This window comes from Oryctolagus cuniculus, chromosome 18, assembly GCF_964237555.1.
Source record: "Oryctolagus cuniculus chromosome 18, mOryCun1.1, whole genome shotgun sequence".
Classification (NCBI taxonomy): Eukaryota; Metazoa; Chordata; class Mammalia; order Lagomorpha; family Leporidae; genus Oryctolagus; species Oryctolagus cuniculus.
The window spans coordinates 37,697,124-37,711,001 of NC_091449.1; the positions used below are offsets into that span (position 1 = coordinate 37,697,124).

The following is a 13,878-nucleotide window of genomic DNA, read 5'->3' on the forward strand; positions in this document are numbered from 1 at the left end:
GCCTCCCTCCTGCTCCCCGCCAAGGACACGCATGCGCACGCACACAGCCAGGTTAAAGCAGTAGGTAAATAGATACACAGGATTACGTGCCTGGAGGGGCTGGCGGTCCTCGTGAGCCACGCTTTCATGGGTGAGAACCTTCTGGGAGTCTGCTCCCAGGCTCCCAACTTCCCAGACACGGATCCCCATCGCCCTGAAGTGTCCGCCTCCAGCCACGCCCTGGGTCCCGGACTGGCACAGTTTCCCATTTGCCCTCTCTCACCCCTACTCCCCCACATCCCACCCCTCACCAGGGCCAACATTTTTAAAGACTGAAGAACACTCCACTCAGCACCCCGGTTTTAATGTTTCTTTCAACAAAGCTGTGGTTTCTGGGATAAAACACTTGCCTCGGCTGCCACCTGCCCCCATACCCACTGTGTGGTTTCTCAGCCTGAGCGCTCTGGACTTTTTCCCGTCCAGGTCCAACCCAGCTTAGCATCTGAGATCAGACAAGCTCAGGTACATTCCCGGTGCTGCGGCCACAGATTGGACACCTCCCTGTGGCTGGGTACAGAACCTTGGGCACCATCCCTGCCCTCTTGCCCACCACATGCCAGCACCACCCTCGTTCTGGTCTTTTTTTTTTTTTTTTTTTGACAGGCAGAGTGGACAGTGAGAGAGAGAGACAGAGAGAAAGGTCTTCCTTTGCCGTTGGTTCACCCTCCAATGGCTGCCGCGGCCAGTGCACCGCGCTGATCCGATGGCAGGGGCCAGGTACTTATCCTGGTCTCCCGTGGGGTGCAGGGCCCAAGTACTTGGGGCATCCTCCACTGCACTCCCTGGCCACAGTAGAGAGCTGGCCTGGAAGAGGGGCAACCGGGACAGAATCCGGCGCCCCGACTGGGACTAGAACCTGGTGTGCCGGTGCCGCAAGGCGGAGGATTAGCCTAGTGAGCTGCGGTGCCGGCGTTCTGGTGTTGAAATAGAAAAATGTCCCCTGTTGAGGACCACTGCTGTGCTCTAGGAAGCCACACCTGGCTGGTGGTTTCCCATCCAGCCAGTCAGGACCATGACAAGGTTGATCACAACACATGGAGATTTTTGGTGTGGACGGGCTCTGTGGCCTGATCGCAACAGTTGCCAATGAGACTGGAGAGCCGGTCTCCAGAGAGGTTATGGGGGACCCCCTTGCCATATTTATTTTCTTTATGTCGAACTGTAGACCCTGTTGGATTTGTAAGGAAGTTTGGGTCAGTGCATCTCATCTACCCACTGCATTTTCACAGATGTCCTAAACAAGGCCCACAGAGAGCCTGGGACGCCCCCACTCAAGTTGGAGCGGCTCCTAAGCAGAGACACAAGCTTCATAGACCTCCAGCTGCCTGTGTGCACTGCAGATGGGGGGGTGGGTGGGGGGGCACGGGCAACCAGGATGCAAAGGATATTTCCAGGAGGACACCAATAATCAGGCTCAAACTCGGAATACACCAAAACCAGAAGATGCGTGGTATCCAACTACTACTCAAGCAACCGATCCCTCTGGGTGCCTTCTACAGGCAGGCTGACCTGAGACAGCCGGGCCTAGGAGATGACCAGCTCAGGAGGCGGGCCCTGCCCTAGCCCCCTTCCTTACCCTGGGGCAGGTGATCGGCTGCCCCTCCACTCGCCCTCTGGCCAGTGTTGCCTTCTGTTCTGCACCTCACCTCCTCCTCCCCAGGAAACAGGTTCCACTGGACATCTTTGATGTCTTGGTCCCGGAAGTGGACAACCCAGGAGCTTGTTTTGTGGTCCTGTGGCTCCCTGGCCCCACGCTGCCCACCCCACCCCGTTGCAGGACCCTAACGAGGTTCCCAGCGCTGCACATCCCTTCCTGTGACCCCATCGATTATTGCTCCACAGCCCCCACAGCAGGAGCCCCTTCCAGGAGGAGTGCTGGACGCATTCGGCTCCTGACTGAGGCTTAATCAGCAGCAGGGAGGAGATACTCCTTCTCCTCTCCCCTCCTCTTGGCTTCCCTTTTAGCCTTTAGGGACCATGGAGGGGGTTCCTGGGATCTCCGAGAGGATAGAGTGAAGGTGCAGCCTGGAGGGGAGCAGAGGGTGTGGGAGGACCTGGGAGAAGAAACGAGAACTTGCTTCCTGTTGAAAGAGCTGCAGAATGGAGCTGTCTCCTCTTTTCAGCCAAAGAGCCGTGCAATTCGTTCTGATTTTATTAGGCTATCTTACTGGGATCAGCTCAGGGCCAGTTGCAGGGATGTTGAGACACAGGCCCACAGGTGCACATGTGCCCCGGGAGCCAGCCCCCTCAGGTGCCCACCCACACTGCTCTCAGCAGGGGTAGCATGGTCTCAAACCCAATGCCAGGGTCTTCAGGCAGAGACCTGGGGCCTACCGTGACCCCTCTCATGCCCCCTCCCGGGGAGCAGATCCATTCCCGCTCCCCAGTGGATGTTCTGAGAGGAGAGGCTGCTTGCCTTCTGCCACCGAATCCCCATCACAGCCCCCGTCCCCGCTGGGCACTGCCTGCGAGGTCCTTTCTCCTTGGTTTGAGCCGGGGCTATGGGGAGTCCCAGATACCTGAGGGGAGCCGCCTTGCTTTTTTCTGGCTGGTGGGCATGAGTGGGGTGGGATCTAAGAGCCTTGTTGCCAGCTCTGGACGCGCTGTCTCTCAGTCTCACAGTCACTCGGCGAGAGGTGGCAGCACTCCCATCTTGCAGATGAGCAAATAGGGACACAGAGAAGGCAATTAATCCGAGAATTAAACAGGAAGCCCATGGCTGCCACTGTTAGGCGCGTGCAGCTCCAGGAGAGCCAGGGGTGGCAGGAATGTTGTCCTTGTGAAGATGCTACCCAGAGGCCTCTGCCCTGGGCCTGGGGGCCTGGTCTCAGATTCAAAGCCCACGTGGTGCTTAGTCTCCTAGAATGGAACCTCCGTCTGTGCCTGCGACCTGGGAAGGAGCCCGAACCCCAGAAACGCCGTTAATAACTGGGGCGGCGGCGGCGGGGGGGATTGGGAAGAAGCAGAGGGAGCTGCCTCTGGGGAAGGGGCCGCGGGACTTCCCGGCCTGCGGCGTGCGCGGGCCGCAGATTCCAAAGCCCGGCCCCTGCCCAGGGGCGCGGCGCCAGCACCTGTGTCCGCGAGGACTGGTCCTTGCCCGACTCCCCGCCGTTAGCGCAGGTGTCCGGTATTCACTCTGGGCCGTATCCGGTGGCTTCAGGGGAGCGAGCTCTTCCTGTTTCCCCAGGAACCCTGCAGATCGCCACGCGCCCCACTCTTCGAGGCGAACGCCCAATGCCTGGCTACCCTATACATTAGTGGGTGCGTAAAAGATGCCCCCCGGCACACACACTGCACACGGACGGGTGCCTCTGCCAAGCGTTCCCACAGCTCCTTTCAGCTGAAGTCGCGCCCCGCGGCCTGGAAGCGCGCGGCGCGGGTGGGGCGCGACACCCGGCCCGGCTGCAGAGGCGGCGCGCACGGGGCGCAGAGCGTCCCCTTTGTCCTGTAGAGGGAGCTCCAGCCCCAAATTTCCCGGCTCCCTCCCCCGGCCCGCCCACCCCTTGCCCTGCTCCAGCCTGGCTGAAAAGGTGCAGCGGCCCCACCTTGCCTGAACCCCGCGCCTGGACCTCAGCGGTCAGGGTAACACCTGCCGTGGCTCCCGCACGCGCAGACGCCGCGAGGACCCGGGGCTTCCAGCTCCCGACCTGAGCTGGGCACAGTCGCACAGCCACCAAGAGGGCCCCTCCCGGGCCCCCTGCTCCCCAACATGCGCGCGTCTTAGAGGGGTCTGGGGGCTGCGGTGTGATGGAGGCCGGGCTTGCACCGCCCCTTCTGTGAGGAAGACCTCAGTGGTGCCATCCAAACCTGGGGGCGGGAGAGGCAGCGGCGAGAGCCTCCCGACCTGACCGCTCCACATCCGCGCCCTTCCCAGTCTTTGGCCGCCGGCGCCGAGGGTCCCAGGGCCCCCGCGGCGCCCCCTTGCACCAGCGGTCGGACCCGGTTTCTCAGCGCCCAGCAGGGGGTTCTCGCCGCGGTCCCCACCTGCATCCTCCGCCCGTCCTCTCGGGCGCCCCCAGCCCCGCCGCGTCTGCGCCTCCTCCTCCGTGGCTGTCCTCCGGCCTCACCGTCCTGTCCCCTCACTCGTCCCTTCTGCTGACTCGAGAGATCCTTCAGACAACGGGGGGTGGGGGTGGGGGGCGGCGGGCGGAGAATAAAAACAAAACAAAACAAAAACCAAAAAACAAAAGAAACTGCGAAACAGATCTGTCCGGGGCAGGCAGGCCGGTTATAGTCAAAGTGGCAACAGCTCATTTATTTAGCCAAAAATAGATACTTTCTTGTACAATTTGGTTCACACATATGTACATTTTTTTCGTATATACAAAAAAAGTCAGACACGCTTAGTTCTCACTGAAACGCCACGTTCCCCGTCTCCCCCAATCAACCGAACAAACCAACCCCACCATCGCAGCTGACGCTGACGTGGGGCGCACACAAGCGACTTGAGGGACTCGGGGTGGGGGTGTGTGGTTTTATTTCTTTTTGTTTCCTTTTGTTTCCTTTTTGGGGGGTATTCATACACGGACATGCTTACAAGTTGTAACTATACAGAACGATTTTTTTTACAATTATTACAACGATTTTAATTTCTTCAAAAAAAAAAAAAACAACTAGGAGGAGGAAAGAGCCGACAAAACCAGAGCGGCGTCCAAGTGGTTCTGAGGTCTGCAAGACAGAGACAGTGGGGAGCAAATGAGATGAGATTTAGGGGTGCAGAGTTTGCTTAGCACCGTCGGACCGCACCTAAGGCTGGGGGCGGGGGGTGTCTTAACGCCAGATGGGACTCAGGTGAAGATGGAAATCTTGTGTGGGGGGGTGTGTTTAACCATAAGGTGAGCGCGAGACAGTAGGACTCTAGAGCCAGGGCTGCAAAGAGGTGGGCATTTCAGGGACCCTTTGGCTGGGCCAGGCTCGGCTTCCCGCAGCGCGGTGGCGGGGGATCCTGGGCTGGGGCTGGCGCCACCGCCACCGCCTCCAGCCCCAAGTTTTGTCCCTTTTTATAAAAAGCATCCCAGCTGCGCGCGCCTCTGGGGGAAAGGCCTAGCGGGCGGCTCAGCTTGCCCCCCGCCTCCACCCCCACCCCACCTCAGGGAGTCTCTTACCGTCGGGGCACGGGCTGGAAAGCTGTCTTGAGTAACTTTTTCTCCACTTCCAAGGCACTACAGCGATCTGCGGGAAGCGGGGGAGAACACACAGGCCCTTCAGAGCGCTCGGTTCCGGGGCCCGGGGCCGCGGGAGGCAACAGGCGAGAGGTGAGCCCGCTGTGCTCCCGCGGCCTCGTCCGTCCCCGCCAACCCGCACCCTCCCTTCGCGCCCCGCGCTCTGCAGTCACCTGTGCCGCCCTCGGGCTCGGCGGGTCGAGCGAAAGCAGCGGCGGCGGCCGGGTGACCCGCGGCTCCGGGGAGTCCCAGCAGGTGCGGAGGGGCCGAACTAAGCAGCGAGAGCGGGTGCGGGCGTGGGCCCGGCGTCGGGCCTGGGAACGGCCGGTTGGTCCAAGCAGGGAATTTGCCCAGCGGCGCGGAGACGAGTCTGTGAGCCGCCGCCGCCGCCGCCGGAGAAAGCTGCAGGGTCGGGGGCGCGACGGCTGCCCCAGGAGGGGACCCCCCCGCGCCGGGAGGCGAGCGGCGCGGGTTGTCTGGGCTTGTGGCTGTCTCGGCCAAGGACCAGATCTTGGGCTTTTGCAGGGCGGAGGCGGGCGCCGGAGCGGGAGCGCAGGGGTCCAGGCCAGCTGGGGGAGAGGGTGGAGACGGCGGAGCCGCGGACACGGGCGGCGGCGGCGCTGGGGCGGCCAGACTCAGGACCGGCAGCGGCCGGTCCTCCAAGCCCTCGGAGCTGTCTTCTGAGTCGCTATTTTTGGAGTCCGAAATGGGTCCCAGGCCGAGGTCGCCGTCCCTGCGCGCCGCCCCAGGCAGGGCCAGCTCAGGCCCCGCCGCCGCGCCGTCTAAGTTCTCCAAGTCGATCTCCTCGTCTTCGTCGTCGTCCGCCAGGCCCTCGCCCCCCGCGTCCTCCTCGTCCCCACCGAGCTCCTCCTCCTCCAGCTCCAGCTCGCGCTTGCCGTCTTCCTCGTCCTCCTCCTCGTCCTCCTCCTCGCGCTCGCTCCCGTACGCGTTGCCCTCGTCGTCCGTGCGACTGCGGGGAGCCCACGTCATCTTGTTCTCCTTCTTGAGGCGCCGGCGCGCGTTGGCGAACCAGGTGGACACCTGGGTGAGGGTCATCTTGGTGATGATGGCCAGCATGATCTTCTCGCCCTTGGTGGGGTAGGGGTTCTTGCGGTGCTCGTTGAGCCAGGCCTTGAGCGTGCTGGTGCTCTCCCGCGTGGCGTTCTTGGGACGGGACGGGTCCCCGAACTGGTACTGGCCGTACGGGTAGAAGGCGGGGTGCGGGTGCGGAAACGCGGCGGCCGCGGCCGGATGCTGCACCCCGGGACTGTCCTTCAGCTCATACTGCGCGCCCTGTACGCACATGGAGAAGCAAAGGGACACGCGCGGAGGGAGCGCGGTGAGCCCGGCCGGCGCCGCCTCCACCCTCCCGGCCCGGCCCGGCCCGGGCCATTACACTCCCGCGCGCTCAGCTCCCGCGGCATCCCGGCTCCCACCCGCCTTCCCCGGTGCCTCGGGCTCTTACCAGCTGCGGGAAGATGGGCAGCTCTGTGGCGTAGGGCAGGAAGGCGCCGTAGCCTTGGGCGGCGGCGGCCGCCGCGGCGGCCGCGGCGTAGGGCGCCCCATACACGGACGAGAGCACATTGGAGAGGGAGCCGGAGGCAGCCAGCTCCGAGGCTCCGGCGCCCGGGCCACCCCGGGCCCCCGCGCCGCCGCCACCACCACCGCCGCCGCCGCCGCCGCCACCGCCGGCGGCGGCTCCCGGGCGCTCGGGCGGGTAGAGCGGGCGGATGTACTGGTATCCGAGCTGGGGGAAGGACATGGTGGCCCGCGGGGCACCGACGGAGAGGGGGCCCGGCCCCCGGGGCCGCCCTGCTCAGCGCCGCCCGCGGGCTCCGGCGCGCATCGGGGGCTGGGCCGGGCTGGGGCCGCGCTGGGGCCGCGCTGCCTCCCGCGCTGCGCTGCGCTCCGCGTTCGCCTATTGATCTGCTCGGCGGCGGCGGCGGCGGCGGCGGCGAGGAGCCAGGTCAGGTCCGAACAGATTGGCGGAGATTCCCGGGGCTCCGGGCTCTGATCGACATTTCTACGGGGCCGCAAGCCCCTCCTCTCTGCGCCGCGCTCCCTCCTCTCCGCAGCCTGAGCCGCCTCTGCCCGCGCCTGGCTCCGCACTGCCCTCCTCTCCCCGAGCGGCGCCGCGCCTCGCTTCCCTCGCCCTCCTCTCGCCTTCACTCCCCCTCCGCGCCCTTCCTCTCCCCTCCCCGCGCTCCTCTCCCCCCACCCCCCGGGATCGCTTCCGCTCCTTCGGGCCCTTTCGCTCTCCCGGACGCCTGGCCAACTCTCCTTTCCTCCTCGCCTCTCTCCCCGTCCCACGATGGCTTCTGCTCGCCTCGCTGCCCCCCTCACTTTTTCTTCGCTCCCATCTTTCTAACCTTCCTTCTTACTCACACAAGGTGCCCACTCCGGCCCCCCTCCGACCCCCACCCCCCAGCCTTCCCAGCCCCTGCGCGCCGGGCTACGGCGGCCTCAAGTTGCGGACACTCGGGGTGCTGTGCGGGGGGGGTGTGTGTCCGCGTCCGCGTCTGTGAGTCCGTCTCCGCCCTCCCACCCCCTCCCTCGCCCTTCCCCAAATCTCAGGTCTGACGTTGCGCCCTCTTATTCGACTTTTCCTGGAGTCTCCACCCTGAGTCGCCAATCGCCAGGGCGCCTGGCAGGCAAAGCCGCCCACCCCCGCGGAGCCGCGCGCGCGGGGCGGGGCGGGCCGGGGGGCGGGAGCCCCGGCGCTCCCAATCCCTTCCCGCCCCCTGCTGCCTGCGCCGGGAGGGGGAGCTGGGAGGCGCGGCGACGCGGGTTAGTGCGGGGTCAGTTCGCCCCTCCCTGCCTCCCGCCCCTCGGGACCGCTCCCGCCCGCTACCGCGCGCGGCCTGGGTCGGGACTAGACCCTGGGCTACGGCAGGCTTTGGGGTGCCGGGACCCCCCCTTTCAGATCGAACCTTTGGAGGCGCAGCCACTCTCGGCGGCGTGGGAAGGGAGCCAGAGATGGGTGGGTGGGGTGGCGGGGCGGGGGCGAGGGCGTGCAGCCCAGTCTCGTCGGTAGAGGCCGGTGCGTTGCTCAGGTGCGCAGGTCGGTCCCCTACCCCGGGGGACCAAGCACTGGAATTAACCACATCAGCCGCTCTAGTGTCCGGGTCCGAGTCGCTTACCATAGATGGCAGGCTCGGCCCAGGGCCCAAGGGTGGGCCCCAAGAGTGGGCCTCCCCACCAAGGATCTTGGGGAACTGCGCCCAGAAAGTGGTCCTTGCTGGGGGCGGGTTAGGGAGGCCCCTGAACTTTCCAAGGGAACTTCGAGAAGTTTCTATATTGGCGCCTTCGGTGTGCGGAGATCCTTGGTTTCGCTCCCCGGTTCCTGATTCCTGGCTCCCAGGTCCCTGTGCCAAGAATCCTCCCATGGCCGGGGATACAGGGCGGGGACTGGACTTGTGGTTTTATGGTGGGACATTCCCTAAAATCAAAGCTCAACTGTGGGTAGCCATGGACCCACCGTCACGGAGCCGGGCGTGCGGCCGGGAGCGGCAGCGGCTTCAGGCCAAGCGCTTTAGGCCGCGCCGGGACCCACGAGCTACGCGGACGGTCGGTTGGCAACAGCTCCGCTGTGCAGTGACCACTCCCGGCTCGGAGGCGGAAGCCGGCCTCCCGGCACTGATCGATCTAGGGTAGACTCTACTGCAGTGGAGGACTCGAAGGGTCCCGGTCCAGGCTGTCTCTGGTCATCACCGTAGCTCGCCCGGAATGAAAAGACTCTCGGTTCAGGCACGGACACCCAGTTTTGGCCCCACCCCCTCCTCCCGCCTCTGTCTAGCTTGGCTAGCGTCCGCGGCGCCGGTGGGTGTGCACGCTGTGAAAACTGGGAGGAAAGACAAGGCAAGGTTTGGGGACCACTAGATTTAAGGTTCGGTGAGGGAATTTGGGGTCTTCCCGCTTTGAGTCTTAGTTGCCCCCGCGCGCCCCTGCCTGGTCTCAAGAGTTGGCCTTGGCTGAAGCTTCATGCGGGAGGAGACATTAGGGGCCGCTCTCCCTGGCGCCTGATTTCGTTTCCGGTTAAACCTTTCCAAGGGCATCCTAGGGAATCTTGGGCTCACCTGCTCGCGAAAGATCTTGCGATTGCAAAATTGAGGACAATATTTCCCGGATGTTTCCTAGATGTCGACTTAGAGCCCTGACAGCCCTCAAGTCCTAGAGTTGGCACAAAGAGGTGGCACCGGACTGGCGGGGGTGGGGGATAGGAATGCGGAGAGCGAGAGTGCACGGAGGGGGCACCGGGGCTGCGCTGTGCCCGGCGGAGTGCCCGTGTTTAACTCGGCTGCTGCAGAAGGAACTATGAGCCTTGTGAATGCCCCTTCCGCATCAGCCGGCGCTGCGTAGAACTGCGGGCAGCCGCAGAGAGCGCCCGGGACGGCGACGTTCTCAGAACCCTGTCAGGCCGGCCGGGGGGCGCACTGCCCAGAGGGTGAACCTCCAGACCCAAATGCTCACCGAAGAGCCTCGCTTAATTAGATCCCTCCTGGCATGCCGGGCCCCTAGCAGAAGCGGCCTCAGGGCTACCTTACTTTCCAGCGGGGAACAGCCCTGGCCTGGAGACCCGCTGTTGGCCACTACAGGACTCAGCTTCCCAGGCAGCCGAGCCCCGACGTGGCGTTGGGTCCCCCGACTCCACCCGTGCAGCGGAGTCCGGCTCGGGACAGAATGGGTGGGTTGGCGGGCAGCGGAGCCTTTTCCAGGGCTTTTTCTTCCAAGAGTTTAGGTCAGAGTGACACATTGGCAAGGCGAGGAAAAGCAGGTGCACGGAAAGTTGGTTTGGGAAAGACATGCGCGCACGAACGCGCCGAACGCAAAAGCTTCTTGTCATCCTGCCTTCTTCGAACCTCCCCAGCGCACAAAGCGCTTTGGATACTCGCTGCTGATGCACTTTGAGCGCGGCCCAGGGCGCGGGAAACAGACAGGGTGCCCGCCGCGCGCCGGACGCGCGTTGGGATCCGCTGCCCGACGTGCCCAGGGCCTGCGGTGCCCGCCAAGCTCCGGGGGCTGCGCCGCGCACTGCACACGGGCTCCGAGCCACCAGGCTCTCTTCCCGGCCCCTCCTTGCCCAGCCCCAAAGCGCGCGCGCGTCCCCGGCGTGGGGGGAGCCACGGTGGCTCGGGGTTCCCAGCCGAGGCCCATCTTCCGTCCTTCGTTCCAGGCCCAACTCCCCGCGCGGCGGCGCGGGCCGGCGATCCCTCCGCTTCCTGCATCCGCCACGGCGCGCGCTCCCACCGCTCCCTCCCCCCCGCGCTCGGGTTACAGGTTAATGAAATGCTCGTTTTCCTCAGTCATTTGTTTTGTTTTCCTGCAAAGTTCTGATAAGTAGCTAACCAACGAAGCTTGTAATTACAATCTTACAGAAACCGGGCCGATCTGTATATAAATCTCACCATCCAATTACAAGATGTAATAATTTTGCACTCAAGCTGGTAATGAGGTCTAATACTCGTGCATGCGATAATCCCCTCTGGATGCTGGCTTGATCAGATGTTGGCTTTGTAATTAGACGGGCAGAAAATCATTATTTCATGTTCAAATAGAAAATGAGGTTGGTGGGAAGTTAATTTCTCTCCGCTCTGTGAAGCGTAGACAAGAATTTAATGATTTAATTACAGTTGTAAGCCCTTTCCATGAGACTTAAATTGAGCTGAGAATATTTTTTTTCCTTCTCTCTCTCCTTCTCTCTCCCTCTCTCTCTTTCGCGTTCTCTCACTTCGCCGACAGCAGCTGCGCAGGCTCCCGAGTGCGTGGCCTGGCGTCGGCTCCGGGAGCGCTCCGTGTTCGGCCGGGAATCTGGACTGCGAGCATCCCAGGAGGCGCGGGCCGGGGGCCTACCGCGCCGCCCCGGAACGTGCTGCCGCTGCCTGCTGAGCCGCCCCGGCCTCGGAGGCCTGCCCTGGATGCGGAGACGCCCCCGGGAAACTTTAGGGGAAAACTTTGCCAACTTCGCTGTCGGAGCGGGAGAGGCCGCCCGCCTGAATGGCCGCGGCGACCACGGGCTGCGACGCGCGGGGCGGGCCCCGGGCCTGGCCAGGGCGCCCGGGAGCGGACCCGTGAGGCCGGCCGGCGGGCATCGGGCTCTTCGCGCCTCGCCTCCGCACCGCCTGGACTCAGCCCGCTGCCCTGGGTCTCCGAGGGACTCCCTGGTGCGCAGCGCCCCGGGTAATGGCCTGGATCGAGAAACCTGGCTCTGGCCCCGAGTGATTTTATTTTTCTTTAGCTCTGCAGGATCGGTCTTTCCCCACCTGACTTCGCTCCCCCGACTTCCTTTGTTTTTCCCTGTCGCTCGCACTTTCTGCCTCTTGGATTTCTAGGTCATCCCCTTCCCTCATTCGTTCTGTTTTACACGTTCCCCTGGCTCGCTCGGCGGCGCCCCCCTCTCGTCTCCTCTCGCTCGGACACTGCCCCTCTCGCGGCCCGCTCTCGCTTTCCTTTCTTCCCTCGCTCGTTCTCATCCTCAGCCTCCCCCACCCCGCCCCGCTCCGTCTGGCTTGCAGGTTCTCCTCCTCGGGCGTCTCCTCTCTTCGGGCCCCTCACCGGCATCCGTGCCTCCCCGGCGCCCCCTCCTCATCCATCTTGGGAGAGGAACATGTCGCCTTATTGGATGTCCAGGCCAGAGCCCGGTGATGCAGCCCGGCCAGCGCTGCGCATTTTCTTCTTGCATACTGAGGAGATGGTAATGAGCGCGTTTGCATTGTTGCATGGAAATCCTGCGTTTCCTGCAGCAGCTCGGGAGTTGGGTGAGGGGGGTGTGCAGGCACAGTGGGCACCCGGCTGGCAGCCGCAGCTGACCCTCAACGGATTCACGGGCACTCGGGTCCTGGTTTGGGGGAGGAAGTGACCTGGTGGCCGAGGGCCCGGCCGGACCGCCGCCTCCTCGGGCTTCTCCACAAAGGCCAGCCGCGGTCCGCTCATTAAAGCCTCGTTACGGGAACCCCCCGCCTGTCTGGCGAGCCCCTCGCCCGGTGTTCGGAGGCTGTGCTGGAGCGCCACCAGGAAATGAGTGCCCGGCCACCCCGTCTAATGGCAATAAATTGCGCGACCGAGTGACACGTAGCGGAATCAAACAGAGCGGCATTGTGTACCCTGCGCTTGCTGAGGACGCGTGGGCACCTCTTGGCTAGGCAAGGTCACACGCAGGCCCTTCGGCAGTCCCCAGCCCGCGCCCTCTGCTCGGCCGCGGCCACTGCAGAGCCGACCTCAAGGCGCTGCGGAGGGGCGGTCCCTCCGTGGAGAGGTGGCTCAAGCCCGGGAGAAACGGCCCAGGCGCGCCTCCGCAGGTGTCACGGTTGGTGAAAGTCTGGGAGCACCGGAGCTCTCCTTGAACCCGGAAGGAACCCTGGCTGGTAAGTCCGGGGCCTTGGAGCGCCCGTTCCAGACGCCGTGGCTCTGGGACCTCTGGACTTCAAAGGCCCGCACGAATTGCCGGGTTCTCCGCCCTGCTCCAGACTTGGGAAGCCAAGAGCCCTTGGGTGCAGAAGCACAAAGTCAAGGTCTGGCCTTGTCTGAGAAGTTGTCGAGGGTCACCTTTCCTAAACGTCAAGATTTTGGCCACTAACCTCTGCTTTGACTTAGCATTTTCCCTTACATTAACTCTTTTTTTTTTTAGAAACTCAAATACATACATAATACATATGTGGGGGGAAGAAATTCTGGTACAACTACTGTAAATTGAAAAGGAGCTGTTATTTCCCAGAAAAGGAAGTTGTAGCAAATAAACACAGCTAAAACCAAGCATGGGAAGTTCAGGTGTGTGGGTGTGTCTCTAGCAAGTGTGGGATGCTGGCAAGGCTGAGTCTTAGAAGAGATGGGAAACGGAAACACGGATGCACCTTGGTATTCATTGGTAATTTAATCCTCTGTCCTCACACTACCTAACATCCTTCTGAGGACCCCACGCACCACGCTGGGTTAAGGTTTGTTGATGCTGTTCTCCTGTCGGGTATGTAAAAAAAATTAAGGTAAAAATCTATTGACTTATCATTGTTCACTAAATAATTGTGTTGAGTGGTTTCTAACAGTATCACATTCAATCCTCAGTGCAGAAAAGCCCATGAGAGCATTTCAGGCATGGAAAGCCAAGACACTGGCAAAAAAATGTCCTACACGAAGGACCTCGGTGGGTGAGACCCCAGCAGAACAAAGTAGTCATCAAAGAAGAATGTACTTTTCTCTGAAGGGAGGAGAGAACTTCCACTCCGCTTATGGCCTTATCTAAATATTGATGGAGATTGTGAGTTCAAAAGGCTTCCGTAGCCTAGGCAGCTCATGTCAAGAGCCTCAGGTGATCAATGACATCAGACGTAAGAGTGTTAATTGTTAAATTAACAACAGGAGTCACTGTGCACTTACTTCCTGCAGGAACTCTGTCCTCAATGAGTTATGAGAATTAACTGTAAAACTTGTTCTCAGTGTGTGTGTGTGTGTGTGCAAATTGTTGAAATCTTTACTTAGTATAGAGTTGGTCTTCTATCTATAGTTCATTGAAAATTAATCTTAATGGAGAATGGGACTGGGAATGGGAGAGAGAGGAGGAGGTGGGTGGGAGTAAGGGTGGGAGGGTGGGTATGGTTTGAAGAATCCTGTATTCCTAAAGTTGTACTTATCACATTTGTATTCATTAAATAAGAGGGTTCTTAGAGAGATCAAGGTAATCCTCAGC

The 13,878-nt window shown here is 62.1% G+C and overlaps 1 protein-coding gene and 1 long non-coding RNA gene across 2 annotated transcripts; one reads left to right on the plus strand and one right to left on the minus strand.

The window, feature by feature from the left end:
* Window positions 1-4,267: 4,267 nt before the first annotated feature.
* Window positions 4,268-7,715, minus strand: IRX3 (iroquois homeobox 3). Its single transcript, XR_007919875.2, has 4 exons — window positions 6,667-7,715; window positions 5,375-6,494; window positions 5,145-5,211; window positions 4,268-4,707 (listed from the first exon to the last, which is right to left on the minus strand). It is a non-coding gene; the product is annotated as an iroquois homeobox 3 (long non-coding RNA).
* A 2,411-nt stretch (window positions 7,716-10,126) lies between these two features.
* Window positions 10,127-12,950, plus strand: LOC108176755 (uncharacterized). The gene is made up of 3 exons (XM_070063544.1): window positions 10,127-10,478; window positions 10,941-11,378; window positions 11,714-12,950. Exons 2-3 carry the CDS (start codon window positions 11,117-11,119, stop codon window positions 12,055-12,057), a joined length of 606 nt encoding a protein of 201 aa, XP_069919645.1. The 5' UTR covers window positions 10,127-10,478; window positions 10,941-11,116; the 3' UTR covers window positions 12,058-12,950.
* The last annotated feature ends 928 nt before the right edge of the window (window positions 12,951-13,878 follow it).